General features: G+C 46.8%; 2 protein-coding genes across 5 annotated transcripts in view; one reads left to right on the top strand and one right to left on the bottom strand.

The window, feature by feature from the left end:
- Nucleotides 1-5,280, top strand: part of HDHD2 (haloacid dehalogenase like hydrolase domain containing 2) — a 46,145-nt gene extending 40,865 nt beyond the window's left edge. For all 3 annotated transcript variants that reach the window (XM_027960930.2, XM_060405266.1, XM_012103661.4), the window contains exon 7: nucleotides 2,041-5,280. In XM_027960930.2, the coding sequence (XP_027816731.1) occupies nucleotides 2,041-2,144 (104 nt within the window). In that variant the 3' untranslated portion in view covers nucleotides 2,145-5,280. The remainder of the gene's footprint in view (nucleotides 1-2,040) is intronic.
- Nucleotides 2,874-15,303, bottom strand: part of KATNAL2 (katanin catalytic subunit A1 like 2) — a 108,931-nt gene continuing 96,501 nt past the window's right edge. Inside the window, exons 14-16 of one of the 2 annotated variants that reach the window (XM_004020529.6) lie at nucleotides 11,661-11,823; nucleotides 10,739-10,841; nucleotides 2,874-10,229 (exon numbers count right to left, since the gene is read on the bottom strand). In XM_004020529.6, coding sequence (XP_004020578.4) covers nucleotides 10,090-10,229; nucleotides 10,739-10,841; nucleotides 11,661-11,823 — 406 coding nt within the window. In that variant the 3' untranslated portion in view covers nucleotides 2,874-10,089. The remainder of the gene's footprint in view (nucleotides 10,230-10,738; nucleotides 10,842-11,660; nucleotides 11,824-15,303) is intronic. The other variant, XM_060405265.1, reaches the window with a different exon arrangement.

Raw genomic sequence — 15,303 nt, 5'->3', positions numbered from 1 at the left:
TCAATAGACATTTGTAAAGACTTTTGACTAGCCCTGCTGCTGTTCCTGCTGCTGCTGCTAAGTCACTTCAGTCATGTCCGACTCTGTGTGACCCCATAGACGGCAGCCCACCAGGCTCCCCCGTCCCTGGGATTCTCCAGGCAAGAACACTGGAGTGGGTTGCCATTTCCTTCTCCAATGCATGAAAGTGAAAAGTGAAAGTGAAGTTGCTCAGTCGTGTCTGACTCTTAGCGACCCCATGGACTGCAGCCCACCAGGCTCCTCCGTCCATGGGATTTTCCAGGCAAGAGTACTGCAGTGGGGTGCCATTGCCTTTTCCTTGACTAGCCCTGACCAGAATCTGTTTAGCATTTAAAACAATGACCTAGGAAAGATGGGATCACCCTTTGTCCAATGTTGTCAACATGGCTTCCTGCATTCTGCCTCTGTTTACATTTATTCATCCAGGAGAGTACAGGCTGCCATGCTGCGTCAGGCCTGAGTGGCGGCGGCCTGCCCCCTTCCCTCAGCCAGCATTGTTGAGCGCCTGCCATGCGCCAGACACAGTGCAGGTTGCTAGAACTTGCACACACATGTAAGCCGCTGTGTCAGTCTGTAGAAACCGCAGGGCCAGACTAAGCAGAAGCATGCTGCAGGCCCCTCTCTCCATGGCTAAGAACCCTGACTTTCACACGTCAGTCCTTAGACAACGAGGTCAAAGAAGTGGGTGGTATAGTAAAAAGTAGTCATTAACTTACCTGTGAGACCATGCAGAAACTTTGCAAAGGTTTATACTCAATGGGATTTAAGTTTAAGAAGAAATAAGCAGTAGAGTTTGCTGTGTGGACCATACTGTGGACAGATGCCCTGAGGATGCTGGGGAAGTTACCTTTGTGCATTTGATGCTGGCTCCTTTCCTGTAGGAATTCGCAAGTCAGCAAGACAGGACAGGAGCAGTGTCACCACCACAGTGCCAGGCTGTGGGCTGGGGATATTCAGGCTTCGTGTTTGCTGGACAAAACCTTTTAGGTAGTTGTAGAAAACAAAAGGGGTTGTATTGTAGAAAGTGGTGAGCCTATTGTTTGGAAACCCAGGTTTAGGCGGAGAATAGGGGAAACTGCAGAATAAATAGAGTTCACAGAAAGGGGGATGAGAGAGCACGCAGAAAGGGGGATGAGAGAGCACGCAGAAAGGGCAAGTGCAGAGGCTGCAGCGAGGCTGCAGGGCAGTCGGTCTCATCCCCAAGGCCTTGACTGAAGCGGCATTCCTCCTCGCATCCCTCCGTCCCTTCTTTCCTGCCTTCCTGCCTTTGATTTAACCAGTGCTACAGAGTGCCCACCATGTGAGGGGTGCTGAGCTGGGTGACTGAGGTCTTGGTGGGCAACAGCAGACACTTGGGGTTCTCCCTGGAGAGCACTGGGACACATGAAGGGCGTCTAAACGGGGGTCCTGCACGGCCTGATGGCCATTTGTCAGGTCAGCTCTGTGACCCTGTGTGACCAGTTCCTCTGCGGTGCCGGGCTGTTCATTTGTGGGTCTCGAATTCCTCAGTGCCCTGCTGGGCAGCCTGTCCGGCCAGCCTGCACGTGAGCACCGTGACCATCCGTCTCTCCCTGCCCCTGCTCATTTGCCCACTCACACAGGGTTCCTGTTGGGCAGCAGCTCATGCCGTTTCCAGTCACCCATGAGCTGACAAGGCCTCTGTCCTGTAGGGTCTGGGCTCTCATCTAAAAGCATTGATTTAATCACTGTCCGTATTGTTAGGGCTGGTGGGGGAGGAAAATTTTACCAGGTGAGATTTGAGGGCACCCTTAACTGTCAGGTGACCCAGTGCCTAGGATCCGGCATCCGTTGCTAAGAGACCAGAGGGCCTGGAAAATGCTGAACACATCTGGCTTTGGATTGCCTCGTGGCATCCTGAAGCCTGGATGAGAGGTGCTGTGGGGGCTGTGGAGCCCCTGGTTCTCTTGGCACTGTCAGGGTGGCCTGTGTGCTCAGAGGCCGCGATTACTCTGGCATCCTGGCAGTAGCCTTTGTTCATGGGCTTTACTTTCATTTCAGGGAAATATCGAGCAGCAGACGAAGACAAAATTAACCCAGCTCCTTACTTAACCTGTGAGAGCTTCCCGCACGCCGTGGACCACATTCTGCAGCATCTGCTGTGAACCGTTCCGTGAATCTGAAGCAACTTAAAATGCAGCTTTTCATTGACTGGAATGAATCCCTCAACACACTCAGCGCCGGCCTAGACAGACACAGACCACTCAGCCCTGCTCACCGTTTAACCCTCTTTTATTGTGCAGTAATTAGAAAGAAAGGTATTGAATTGCAGCCAGCCACTCAGCCAGGCTAATCCCTTTTATTTCGTAAAAGAAGATGAGATCCAAAAAAAGGGAAAGCTGAGATTGCATGTTCCTTTTAAAATATTCATCAGGTTAGCAGGGCTGCAGAGTCTACTGCAGGGAGCCTTGTTCTCTGCCCTCTCCTCAATGGTAAATTGGTGGGCTTCAGGCTGACTAAAGTTGAATGGCGTCTTTTTAAGTTATAAAGTACTAAAGGGTACATTAGGCTGTAGTTTTAATACTGAGTTCAGCTGTGAAATCCGTCAGAAGTGCCAAGTGGAGTACAGAACAGAAGCAACAAAATAAATTGTCCTTTAGCCCAAGTGATTGAGTGGATTTGCTTTCACGGATGTTGAAAACTAGATTAGCTTACTGTATTACTCCCAGCCTGGGTGACTTCTTTTTCTCTTCATTAACCAGAGATAACTAATTTAAATTTAGAACCTGATTTTAATTTAAAATAATATTTCCATTAATAACCTATTCATTGCAGATACCTATTATACTGTGTAACAGTTGTTTTGGAAATTTTATGTAAAATTAAAACTATCAGTATTTCACAGATGTTTTAATTAGACATTGTTATTAACAGGAACAGTGCAGAAACTAAAATCAAGCCTTTAATGTCTTACAGACCATGCATTTTTGAGGTTAGTGTCCACCTGGGTCCCATTAACTGTACATTTGCAAGATTTCATTATTTTTGCCTCTGACACTCTGGGAAAAATCCTTCAGAAACTATTGGGACAGATTCAAGCTTTTATGTACTTGGTTACCACGGCTGTAAAATGAAATCTCGCCTTGTAGCATGGATGATTCTTCTCATGTTAAACCCACCAAAATGAAGGGGACTGAGGAGGTCATGATTTTCCTTGTACATTTGCATACGCTGATGATCCTGGGCCTTTGCAGTTGTTTTACTGGGCTCTTGGGCGTTGGATTTTCAGCATGTAATTGTCCATCATCTTGGTGCTCCCTGTACTGAAGCACACAGCGGTGCTGATGAGCTTCGGGTTTTCATGCTTGTTTAGAGATCACCTTGGTCTTAGGTGGGAGGGGGCAAAGCTAAATGGCCACTCCCCCTCCTCCTAGCCGTTTGCTGCATGCTGATCTTACTGTGCAGATGCCATACTTAGTCCTTGCACATGCCAGAGTACAAAAGACAGCAGTGCGGGGACACCACCCAGATGGGAAGGAGGGGGCAGTGGCAGGGCACAGAGCCTGGCCAGCACTGCCAGCTCGCCCCTCCGTGACCCTAGCCACTCCCCTAGCCTCTCCTGCCTCTGCTCCCTTCTCCGTAGAGATAACCATGGTGCCCACCACGTAGGCATGTTGTGAGAGTTAAATGCACAGCCCACATATTAAGGACTTTGAATAGAATCAGGCAGATGATGCTAAGTGGCCCGCGTTTGCGACGATGAGATGCAGGTATAGCAGTGTCCACATTTAACCATCTGGGAAAGTTTGGTAGAAGTCATCTCTATAGCCAGTTCAGTGGGGAGGGTCTTCCTGAGAATTTAAAAAGGAGACATTCTATGATATTTGAACTCCTTCAGACCAGAGCTGCAAAGAGGGAAGCGCCGTGTGCAAGCGGAGAGGCTGCTGGTATGCTCACCTGTGGCCTGTTCCCCAGCACCTTGGCCCAGGCATTCTCAAGTGTTTGCTCGATGCTGTGTGTGAAGTGGCTGCTAGGACATAAGTGTATGAGAGAAGGATCTGGCCTCGGGGCCAGAAGGATGCCCAAGGCAGTGTGGAGATCCTGTGTCCCTGTCCTGTGATGTGGTCCTGCCTGCAGAATGGAGGAAGAGTCCCTGCCTTCATGCCGAGCACTTGTTAGAGTACACCTGGACCTTCACGCGAATCCTCTCCCCACCAGACAGGACTGTGTCTGCTACAGCACAGAACAGGTACTCAGGCAGTCACCGGGCCAATCAAACTTGGCTGTAAATATCACAAGAATTTAATGCTAGGACGTATAACTGTGGGTAGGGAGGAGAAAATAAGTTTCATTTTAGACTTGCTGTCCATAGAAGAGGCCTATTAGACCTTAAGCAATGGCTCTGGTGCTCTGGGGACAGGTTAGAGATAAAGCCACACAGTGGACATGACTGACAGGTGTGTGGCAGGAGAGGGTAAGGCACCATGTGCGCCCAGCCCCGCCAAGAAAAGTGGCTGCTCCACTTCCCTCCACTCTCACGCGGCCCTGGAGGCCATTAAACTTTAGTTTACCATTTTATTTAACAAATGCTAAATAGGGCTTTCTAACCGACCTGTCCAGTGCTGAAATTACTGGAAACATTCCCAGCTCAGCAGGTTGGTCTTCGTTGGGCCTCATGGAGGAGATTTAATAACCAAAGTATGTAAAGGACTTTATTTTCCAGCCATTACATTTAAGGACTGTCCTGTGGTACTGACCCCAAGGATAGTGTTCGTATCAGCTTTACTGTAATCCTGTCCTGGCCCCAGAAAGGGACCAAGTGACATCTTAGGGCCAGAAAGGGCATTAGAGAACACCCACTGTCGGGAGGTGGTCATTGCGTGTCTGCTGTGAGCTAGGTGTGTGCTTGGTATGATGGGCGAAGGACCAGTCCTGGGGGAGACACAGTTATGCCCACGTCACACCATCCAGAATCAGCGAGTTCTGCAGTGACTCTGCCTACCCACCATTCCACCCCTCCCAGAGCAGATAGTGATGCCCCGAAAGAAGGGGGCTTTCCCACCTCCTTCAGCAACGGCTCCATCAAACACCTATGGCTGTGGATGTCACAGACGCCCCTGGAGTGACAGTTGTCGTCACCTAACCCTACTTACACATTGAAAAATTACAGGAGTGAATTGTACAGGAAAGTCAAAATACACCTGTGTTGATGATGTTCAGTTGATTTTGGATCACTGGTGGTTCATGTAGGATGAAACTCAAGTCCTTGGGTACCTATAATAAAGAATTTTTAAAACTGCACTAATGTGTTTCATTAAAACACTGGCCTCAGGTGGCAGAGTCCCTTGTCCTGTTAGCAGTTATCTGCATGGAGCCAAGTGTGTATCAGAGTTTTCTTTGACATAAATCACAAAATTTTGCCCAGAATAAATGCACAAGGCCTTTGCTAACTTTGTGTTACACCAACCACCTACTACTCAAAGTACGCTGCTCTCCTCAAGAGGCGAGGTGCCCTAACACCAGAAATTGTTTATCATAATTCAAACGGCATCTATTAAGATGAAACAGATTTCAGTATCTTTTTCCAGTATTTAATGTCATGCACATCTCAGCGCCTGCTTGTTTCAATGGCTGCCGTGCCTGAGGAAATCAAAGTTCTTTCTTAAATGCCCGCTGGGAGTAAAGCACCAAGGAAGACCGAGCAGACTGTGTAGCTCCAACTCCTAGATACAAATCCTCTAGTTGGGAAATAAAAGCATGTAAACAGTGCACCCAGAAGTCCAAGCGGCTCGGGCAAGTTCAAGGTGGTTGTGTAAGGCCTCCCAGAGAAAAGCTGATGTGCAGTGAGCGAAAGGCTTCGGAACAGTAATCACAGTGTCCAGCCTCTGAAGCACATACGGTGCTCAGACAAGTCTGGTCTGTGTCATTTCATCCATTCAGGAGCAGTGGCAGAAAGTACAACCGTGGTGCTCACATTCAGGTAGGGTAGACAGTCACCCGTACACACAGTTACGCCATGCAGTGGAGCTACGGACAAGTGATGAGGAACAGAGCCAGGAAGCACGAGGTTGCTGTCACTTTAGATGACTAGTATGCCATCAGGGAAGGCATCTGATGGCCAGAATGAGTGCCGTGGGTGAATCGGGCGAAGAACCTGAACTGCCAGTGTCTGAATTACCCGGAGATGGTAAATGCAAATCCATGACTGGTTTTCCTGGGAAGGTCAGAGGGTCTGCATTTCCGTGTTCAGTTGGAGCCAGGTCGCTGCTGTGTCCGCAGTTCGCCACAGTCCCCACCTCTCCTTACCTTACTTTACCCATGTGTTACTATGCTTGAAGTTCTGTAGGCGTTTCAATTTTGACCTCTGCTTTAGAAGAAAATACCACATGTGGAAATAAGTTAAAATTTCCATCAACAACTAACAGGCCAGTCTCCTGCTGCTGCTGCTGCTGCTGCTGCTAAGTTGCTTCAATCGTGTCCGACTCTGTGCGACCCCATAGACGGCCGCCCACCAGGTTCCCGTCTCTGGGGTTCTCCAGGCAAGAACACGAGTGGGTTGCCATTTCTTTCTCCAATGCAGGAAAGTGAAAAGTGAGAGTGAAGTTGCTCAGTCGTGTCCGACTCTTCGCAACCCCATGGACTGCAGCCTTCCAGGCTCCTCCGTCCATGGGATTTTCCAGGCAAGAGTACTAAAGTGGGGTGCCATTGCCTTCTCCAGGCTGGTCTCCTATATCTCTATAAACTTAGACATACTTTTAGTCTACTTTAAAAAAAATAACCAGAGACTCTAAACAGCAGATTAATCATGTATTAGCTGATATCTCTCAAAGCCCCACTCAAGAGAGGAATAAAGTTGGAATAAACCCACAAGAGCGGTAGAGGAGACATTGGCAGGTGAGAGAGCACAGTTATCTAGGATCTGTGAAGAGGTTGGAGCGTTTGTGCCAAAATCAGCATAAAGAAAAAAAACAGAATTCATCCTGTAAGACAACCTCAAAAACTCAAGGCTTGGAGACATTGAGCAGAGAGGTATGAGGTGTAGGGCAAGTTTGAGAAGCAAGGAATTGGTTCAAAGCTGGGAAAGTGGCTGGAAGCCCAGAAACCCTCCCCACCCTAAGTAGCCAGATGAGCACCCTCAGTGAGGCAAGAGAGGAGGTTTACTCTGGGAGAGTGGGCCTGTGAACATAAAGGCCTTGGAGACGTGGAGTTGGGGGTGGGCCAGGGTGAGATGAGCAGGGCAGGGCTGAAAACGGGATTAGGTAAATCTGCTTATGCTGCACCGGTCTTCTGGCCCCCTTCCCCTTACCTCCCGGACCAGAGTGCATGGGAATGGGCTTGAAGCTTTATCTGATGTGTGAGGCCATTTAGAAGAGAACACTGATGAAAGTGAAAGTTGCTCAGTTGTGTCTGACTCTTTGCGAGCCCATGGACTGTACAATCCATGGAATTCTCCAGGCCAGCATACTGGAGTAGGTAGCCTTTCCCTTCTCCAGCAGATCCTCCCAAACCAGGGATCGAACCCAGGTCTCCCTCTTTGCGGGTAGATTCTTCACCAGCTGAGCCACAAAGGAAGCCCAAGAACGCTGGAATGGGCAGCCTATCCCTTCTCCAGCAGATCTTCCCAACCCAGGAACTGAACTGGGGTCTCCTGTGTTGCAGGCTGATTCTTTACCAACTGAGCTATCAGGGAAGCCCTCAACACTGATGGGCATCTGACAAATCTCAGAATGTTGCCAAGAAAATTAAGCAAATGAAAGAAAGGAGACAGTTATTAATTCCAAGACAGACAAAACTCATCAAGAAAGGAAATGTAACCTGAACCAATTGTTGCCTCTGCAGTGAACAATGTCCAATGAACAATGTCATAAAAATATGATTATTGAGTTAACCTAAAACTGTAATAAAACTATTTGAGGACGATAGGGAAAGATGTATGTATGTGGTATAGATGGGGCAAAGGAATGAAAAAGCGACATTTCATTTCATCCAAAGCAGGAAATCATTAGATAATGAATAAAAGTGATGAAGAAGCCACTAAAATAAAAGGATGAACTAAGAACAGTCATGCGTGATCATTTGTAGACAAACTTTCCAAGGAATGGGGAAAGGAGAATGTGACTGAATGTGGGTGGAAGTGCTCCAAAGATGAATTTGGAGATTCTCAAAAGGAATGGAGGAAGGATGTGTCAGTGGGCTTTGGAAATGGAAGGTTACATGGATTTGTGGGAAGGATGGCCAAACCACACTTACCTGAATGGAGTCAGAAACTCTCAGGCAGTAAGCTGAGGGGCCCAACCCTGTTGTCACAAAGCATGCTGTCCACAGGAGCCCTCCTCCACTCCTTTGCCTGTTCACTCTTAAGTACACGTACAGTACATGTTAAGTACACATATATTACATGTTAAGTACCCTATATCTTAAATACATCTTACGTACATGTACAGTACATCTGCTTTTCAAGTGGAGGTTCCATCCACTTGAGATTTTATGAAATCAGAAAGGATGGCAAAAGTCACAAGCAAATGCCCTAACAGCTGTAAGAAATGTCAGCTGACAGCTAGACAAAGAAAATAACCCAAAAGCACAGAAGGCACCTCTTGGAAATTGAGCAGCGAGGCCACTGAACTTGGAGACCTCCATGTCCTGGCTATCAGCAGTGCTGCTCCAGGGCCTACCTAGTGACCATGAAGAAGTTTCGACTGCGCTTCTGCTAAGATGAATGTCTTCTTGTTTCTTTTAAACTCATTTTATAAGGGTATATTTTCAATTTGATTACATTTTCCATGAAATGATGTCTTAAGAGGCATTTGAGAATATTCTATTCCAAATGATCAATACCCCAATGTGTGTGTGTGTGTATGTGTTTTTAAGGGTGAAATCCTTAGGACTATGTAGCCAAAATGTCCTTTTTTTCCTGGAAGTGTTTTCTGGATCAGTCTGACTTGCAGAGATGAAGAAAACAAGGCAAGGGAGACGACAGAAGGTGGCCGCCAGGGGAAATTCCAGGCGGGGGTGGGCACAGCGTTACTTAGTGAAAGTCTTCCAAATGTACCAGCATCTGCAAGTGGATGCCTCAGATGGTGGCTTTCTGAATGAGATGTTTCCAGCTGTTTCCAACCCCATAAGGAGATTAAGGAGCCTAAGAGCAGGGAGGACTGTTCCAGAAGCTTAGGTATCCCATCCTAAGCTTTGGATCCAATGAGGAGCCGTGGCAATGGAAGGAGAAGGGCTGAACACACAGGGTGTGAGATGTGAAGATGTTAAGAGGGGCCAGAACTCAAAACACTGCAACTGGTGGGTGGGGAAAATGGTTGCTTATCCCCTCTGCTATCAGCTCATCTCCAGACATGGGCTTCCCTGGGGGCTCAGATGGTAAAAATCTGCCTGCAATGCGGGGGACCTGGGTTTGATCCCTGGATTGGGAAGTTCCCCTAGAGAAGGGAACGGCAACTCACTCCAGTATTCAGGCCTGGAGAATTCCATGGACCGACTAGTCCATGGGGTCGCAAAGAGTGACTTTCACTCAGAGATGGGCCAGTGACATTCCTGAGTGGGGCTAGTCTGTTAGGAGTTGGCTCTGCTGATAGAATGGCTGGAGTCAGAATCAGGGAGAGCTGATGAGATTCAGAATATTGTCAGAAGAAGGAAGCAGACTCTGCCTCCTTCTCATGTTCTCTCTCTTATCCACCCTTGAACTGTCTGCTGGTGGTCTGTCAAGCTTCGCTTCTGATTGGCTCCCCAACTCAGAACCACCCTGTGCATCCCAACACAACTTTCCCAACCATACCTTTTTCAAAATAAAAATGCCAGTTCACAAAGAAGGAACACTACAAGAAATCACTCACTGAAATTTTATGGGGTCTCACTGTCAGAAAAGTCTGCACTGCATGACCTCATAGCACACATACCTGTAATTAGAATTGTCAGTATTTTGCTGACATTGACCATGAAAATATGTATTTCCAAAGTAGTACAGCTGTCCAAATTAATCCAGTCTTCAAGATAAATTTTGTTTTCTATTCCAATTTTCTGTTCTTCCTGTAAACTTACACTAATCAGTGAGGAGGCCTCTGTGGTTTTCTTTGAGGCCAAGTCAGGGTAAATGTGACCTCACACAGACTCGAACTCACTTTGCCAGGCTGCATATCTCTGAGTCAGACTTTTTGCTGAAGGCTTGGTATGGGCGAGCACATCCAAAAAGTCGGCAGTGGTCACTGTATCCAGCTGGATCCCAGGTAAATTGCTGCTCTCTAGATGGAAACACAAGAATAACAGCTCAACAATCGACCTAACAGTGATCAATGCTCTTGAAACGCTAATAGACCTTCTTTCAAGACAATGCATAATGCAGCATTCTTAATGGTTAATGCAGCAACAGGCAAGGCTAAAGCAGGTTGGGGGAAAACATCTTTAATGCGCAACTCAGCCCCTGAAGCCCGTACAGAAAATCTGACTTAAATGTATCGTTACAAAGTATTATTTAATATTTATACAGTGCCGCAAATAGATCCAGCCCCACATAGTGTACCAGAGAAATAAAAGCCCGAGCCCTAAGGAGTTTATCACCTGGGGGCAAAGTTGATCCAAAACAGAACAGAAGAGGAGAAAGGAGTTGGGTGCAGAAGGAAGATTTCCACCAAAGAACGAGTGCCAGTGTAGGGAGCCACGAGTAACAGAGGCGAGGCGCCACCTGCTGGCGAAAGCTAAATTTTACACAATTTTCTCTACCAGAGCCCCTTGGCTGTCATCCCCACCGTACCTGACTGGTGATTTTCAAGGGCGTTGAAGATCTTCCTCACAGTCCGCATAGCTGCTTCCCTGCAGACTAGCTTAATGTCCGAGCCAGAGTAGCCTTCGGTCTCCTGAAACACCCGCAGATCGAGCCATTAGGCAGCAGGCAGAACGCTGGCGGTGGTTACATCCTCACAGGCAGGACCAGGGGTCAGAGCCCCTGTTTGGATTCCGTGTCTGTCACCCATGGACACTATATAAAAGATTCCCGGATAAACAGTGTTTGCGGGGAGGAGGCTGCTAACGTGTCTGGATAACCTAAGAAGCTGGGCAACGAATGGATTCCTAATACCATCCAAGCAAAGGCGGTGAGATGCTGGTGAACGACTGGCCCGCTCAAGTCAGCCTAATGGGGCCTTTGTGCCCAGATCCCAGGATGATCAAATTTGGTGGACATTTTTATACCTGTAAATAAGATTATAACCTGTCTCTAAGGAACCTCAGAGAACACCACATTCAAGTGTCCTTTCAAGAAAGCAATGACACCAGTGGCTGTGGGGTAACAGAGAGGTGACCTAAAGCCTGTTTGTGAAAGATGTGCATTTAATCATCACAGTAACCCTCTGTGGCCTGTTACCCATTTTACAGATGAAGAAGCTGAGGCTCAGAGAGGACGTGATGTCCCCAAGGGCACACAGCTAATATAAGTGACAGGGCCAGGATCTGACCAGAGGCCCTCTGAGTCCAAGCCCTATGCTGTTTCCACTTCATCACATCCCTTTCTGCTGGAATGCTTGCAAGGGACTAACAGCTCACTCTTTCATGAAGGAGAGGCCTGTCGGGTTGTTGGGGGTAGCTTGGATCTTTTCTAGTTGACTCCAACCTTCGAACAGCTCACGAGATGACCCTGCCGAGAAGAGGGTCTCGGGGCGGCCTCCCCGGCGGCTCACCCGGCTCAGCAGGCTGTACTCCAGGTCCGCGCGCAGCTCCAGGGCGCTGCTCCTGCTTACAGGGGGCAGCCAGTGGTGGATCATGGCCTCCCGGGCCTCCTGGCTCGGCAGGTCCACCAGAATCCTCTTCTCCAGGCGGCGCAACATGGCACAGTCCAGCTCCCTGAATCACAGCCGAAACAGAGGAACTGGTTTGAGGCAGTAAACTCGCTTCGTGAGCCACAACTATATCTGAAGAACAATTTAGCAGGTGATAATCCTGCATCTTCCCTGTGACGCTACGTCTGTGCTTAAGGGAACAGCACCACCACTTCGTGTTGTTTGGGAGAAAGAAAAAGTTAAAAAAGAAGAAAAAGAGAGAGAGAGAAAAAGGGAGGGAGAGAGGAAAGGAGGAAGGAAGGAGAATAAAAGAAAGAAAAAAAATCCCCCAAAGAACTCATGTGAATTCTAAATGACTTAATTTGAGGGGAAATAAATCCAGCTAACAACAACCAAACATGTGAGCATTCCCAATGCAGTTGTAACTTCAGTTTTTCAATCTGATCCTGCCAGTGAGTACATTATTCCTGACAATAACATGGGCACTCTGGGAAGGACACTAATTCTTCCAAAACTCACATCCATTCTGGAGCAGATGACAATCTCACTCTATTGTGAGTGAAAGTGAGTGCTCCTTCCTGGGTGCCCAGTGCAAATGTGGCCCTTTGAAACACTGGCCCTTGCTCCTCTCAAAACACCATCAGGCCAGGTTTGTGTAATTTTGCATCTGTGGGCCATTTCCCTACATTTCTTAATATATTGGTAAAAATTTCAAGCAAGTAGAAAAATAGACTAAAACGACAAATAGCCACATACCTACCATCTTGACCTAACAGGTAACATTTTGCCATATCTGCTTCATATCTATGTATCTATTCTTGTTAGACTATTTCAATGTAAATTCCATCATGAAATTCCACCTCCAAATGCTTCAGTGTGTATTTCCCCCCAAAAGGACTTTTTATATAACTACAATATCATTATGACGCTAACAGAATCATTACATGTCTAACAGTTATTCCATATTAAAATCTCTCCAATCATCCCCCAAATATCTTTTACTGTTTTTTTTCAACCAAAATTCAATCAAAGATTATGTACCACGTATGATTCTATCTCTTAGTTCTCTTGTAATCTAAAGCAGTCTCCTTGCTTTGGCCTCTTTTTGAAAAGATAAGGCTAGTTGTACAATGCCCTACATTCTGGATTCGCCTGTTTTCCTCATGGTATCAGGTAACTGGTTCCTCTATCCCCAGTTCTCCAAGATGGAAGTGAGATCTCAAAACTTAATCAGACTCGGGATAAACAGTTCTGTCAAGTATATTTCATAGATGATACGTTTTCGTATTAATTACATTGGAATCCACATGTTGGTGTATCTCACTTTAATGATGTGATGTTTAATTACTGAGATCATCTGCTGACCACAGCTCTCTGCATTGGATAAGATCCCTTGCAAGGAGTAAGTGTTCTATGTAGACTACTCTGGCACCATGTGAATACCCCTTTCCCCAGGCCATTTCAACTAGGGGTTTTGGCATCTGTTGATGATCTTTGAATAAACTGTTTCATGAGAGCGATGCAAAATGGCAATTTAAAAAACCTTTTCCATTCCAAATGTATTATTTGGAATTATTATGTAAAGTGGAACTTTCCCTCATTGACTGCAGCTCTGGTTACCTTGAGTACCTATTAAAAACATATCATTCTGAGTGTAAGTTTGTGAACTCTTTGTATGTTAAAATTTCAGTCTCCTAGATGGGAAGGAAATCTCTGATTTTCCAGGTAAGAAATTAGGAAATGCCTGTGTGTTGGTTTGGCTGAGCCACTAATAAAGAGTAACATGGTCACCAAATTTTCTGTCCTAAAGATACCAAGGCTCTGCAAAGCATCTTCCCATTTTTCTTACTCTCATTCTGAATCTATGTCAGGATATTTCAAGTTGAAAAGGAAATATATCTGAATCTAAATTGGAAGGACCAGATTTCTTAAAAGATTAATAAGTTTTTTTCTTTACCTATTACTCCTCCGAGCTAAGAATCCAGTCCAGAGCACTATCCTGGCAATAACAACCACCTATTTCTTTTTCGCATTTGCTTTATCAGCTTCACCCTGTGGAAATTCATCTCATCAGAGACTCAGCCACTTGCACAACCATGCCCCCTCCCTCTCAGGGCCAATGTTTATATTCCAGACACAGGGTCAAGGGAACTTTGCAGGCCTCTGAGTGAGAGAGTAAAAGTCGCTCAGTCGTGTCTGACTCTTGGCAACCCCATGGTCTGTACAATTCATAGAATTCTCCAGAATACTGGAGTGGGTGGCCTTTCCCTTCTCCAGGGGATTTTCCCAACCCAGGGATCAAACCCAGGTCTCCCGCATTGCACGTGGATTCTTCATCAGCTGAGCCACCAGGGAAGCCCTCTAAGACATTACTTTTTACACTTGAAATAATAATAAAAACTAATGCTTAAATAGCACTCACCAAGTGGCAGGTACTATTTCAAGCACTTTTCAGATATTAATTTAATTTTCAGAACCACCCTGTGAAGTAGGCACTACCATCTCCATTAAAGATGAGGAAACAGGTACAAAGAAGAGTAGCTTGCCTGAGGCCAAAGCGAGTGAATGGAAGCTGGGCACTTGAACCCAAACAGTGAGGCTCCGCAGCCTGTGCCCCAGTCACTGGACTGACGCCAGTGCAGGAGCGGCAGAGAGACCCCAAGCCACATTAAGGCGAGATCTCAGAACCCTGAGAACCACGAGAGGAGCATAAACGTTTCCAGAGAGGGAAAATGGGTTGTATCCAATGGATGGAGAATAAGATTTCTCATCAGCAAAGTGAGATAATAATAATAAAAAAAAAAATAGGGTGGTGCCTTCAAAATCCTGAGGGAAATAATTTCCAATGTAGAAATTAGTATCTTGATCAAACCAATATGCAGAGCCTAAAAAAAAAATCACCTCCCACGTACCCTTTATCGGGAAAGTTCTGGAGGACCCAAGGAGGAGCCAAACCAAAGGGCCACGTGGGCTCCATGAAACAGAGGGTCTGACAGAGAGATGACATGGGGGCCCGGGGTGCAGAGGACAGCCACTCAGTTTGGAGCTGGTGAGAAGGTTCTGGAAGGTGTGCCTCCAAGAAGATGAAATGGACTGAACACCTGGTAAGTCTGAGTGAATTCAGAGTTGTTTTGGACAGTTAGCAGAGAGCTGGGCCTGGATTAGCGGCAGCAGGAGAAGGGGTGAGGGGTGACGAAAGGAGGGGGTCGGGGAGATCTTCTAACAGAGAAGAGAAACCGTTAGACTCGCTTTCAGGAGTTCAGTCCAGCAATGTTCCCCTCCTGTCAAGTGTACTGCCAACCGCTGAGTCTCCAGTACACAGAAACGAATGTGATTAACTCCCTACTTCTATGTAAATGGGCTTCCCTTGTGGCTCAGCTGGTAAAGAATCCGCCTGCAATGTGGGAGACCTGGGTTCGATCCCTGGGTTGGGAAGATCCCGTGGAGAAGGGAAAAGCTATCCACTCCATATTCTGGCCTGGAGAATTCCAGTCCATGGGGTCCCAAAGAGTCGGACACAACTGAGAGACTTTCACTTTCACTT

This window comes from Ovis aries, chromosome 23 (genome assembly GCF_016772045.2).
Source record: "Ovis aries strain OAR_USU_Benz2616 breed Rambouillet chromosome 23, ARS-UI_Ramb_v3.0, whole genome shotgun sequence".
In the NCBI taxonomy this organism is placed as follows: domain Eukaryota; kingdom Metazoa; phylum Chordata; class Mammalia; order Artiodactyla; family Bovidae; genus Ovis; species Ovis aries.
Note: the sequence above shows the minus strand (reverse complement) of the source record. Positions and strands in the feature narration are given on the sequence as shown.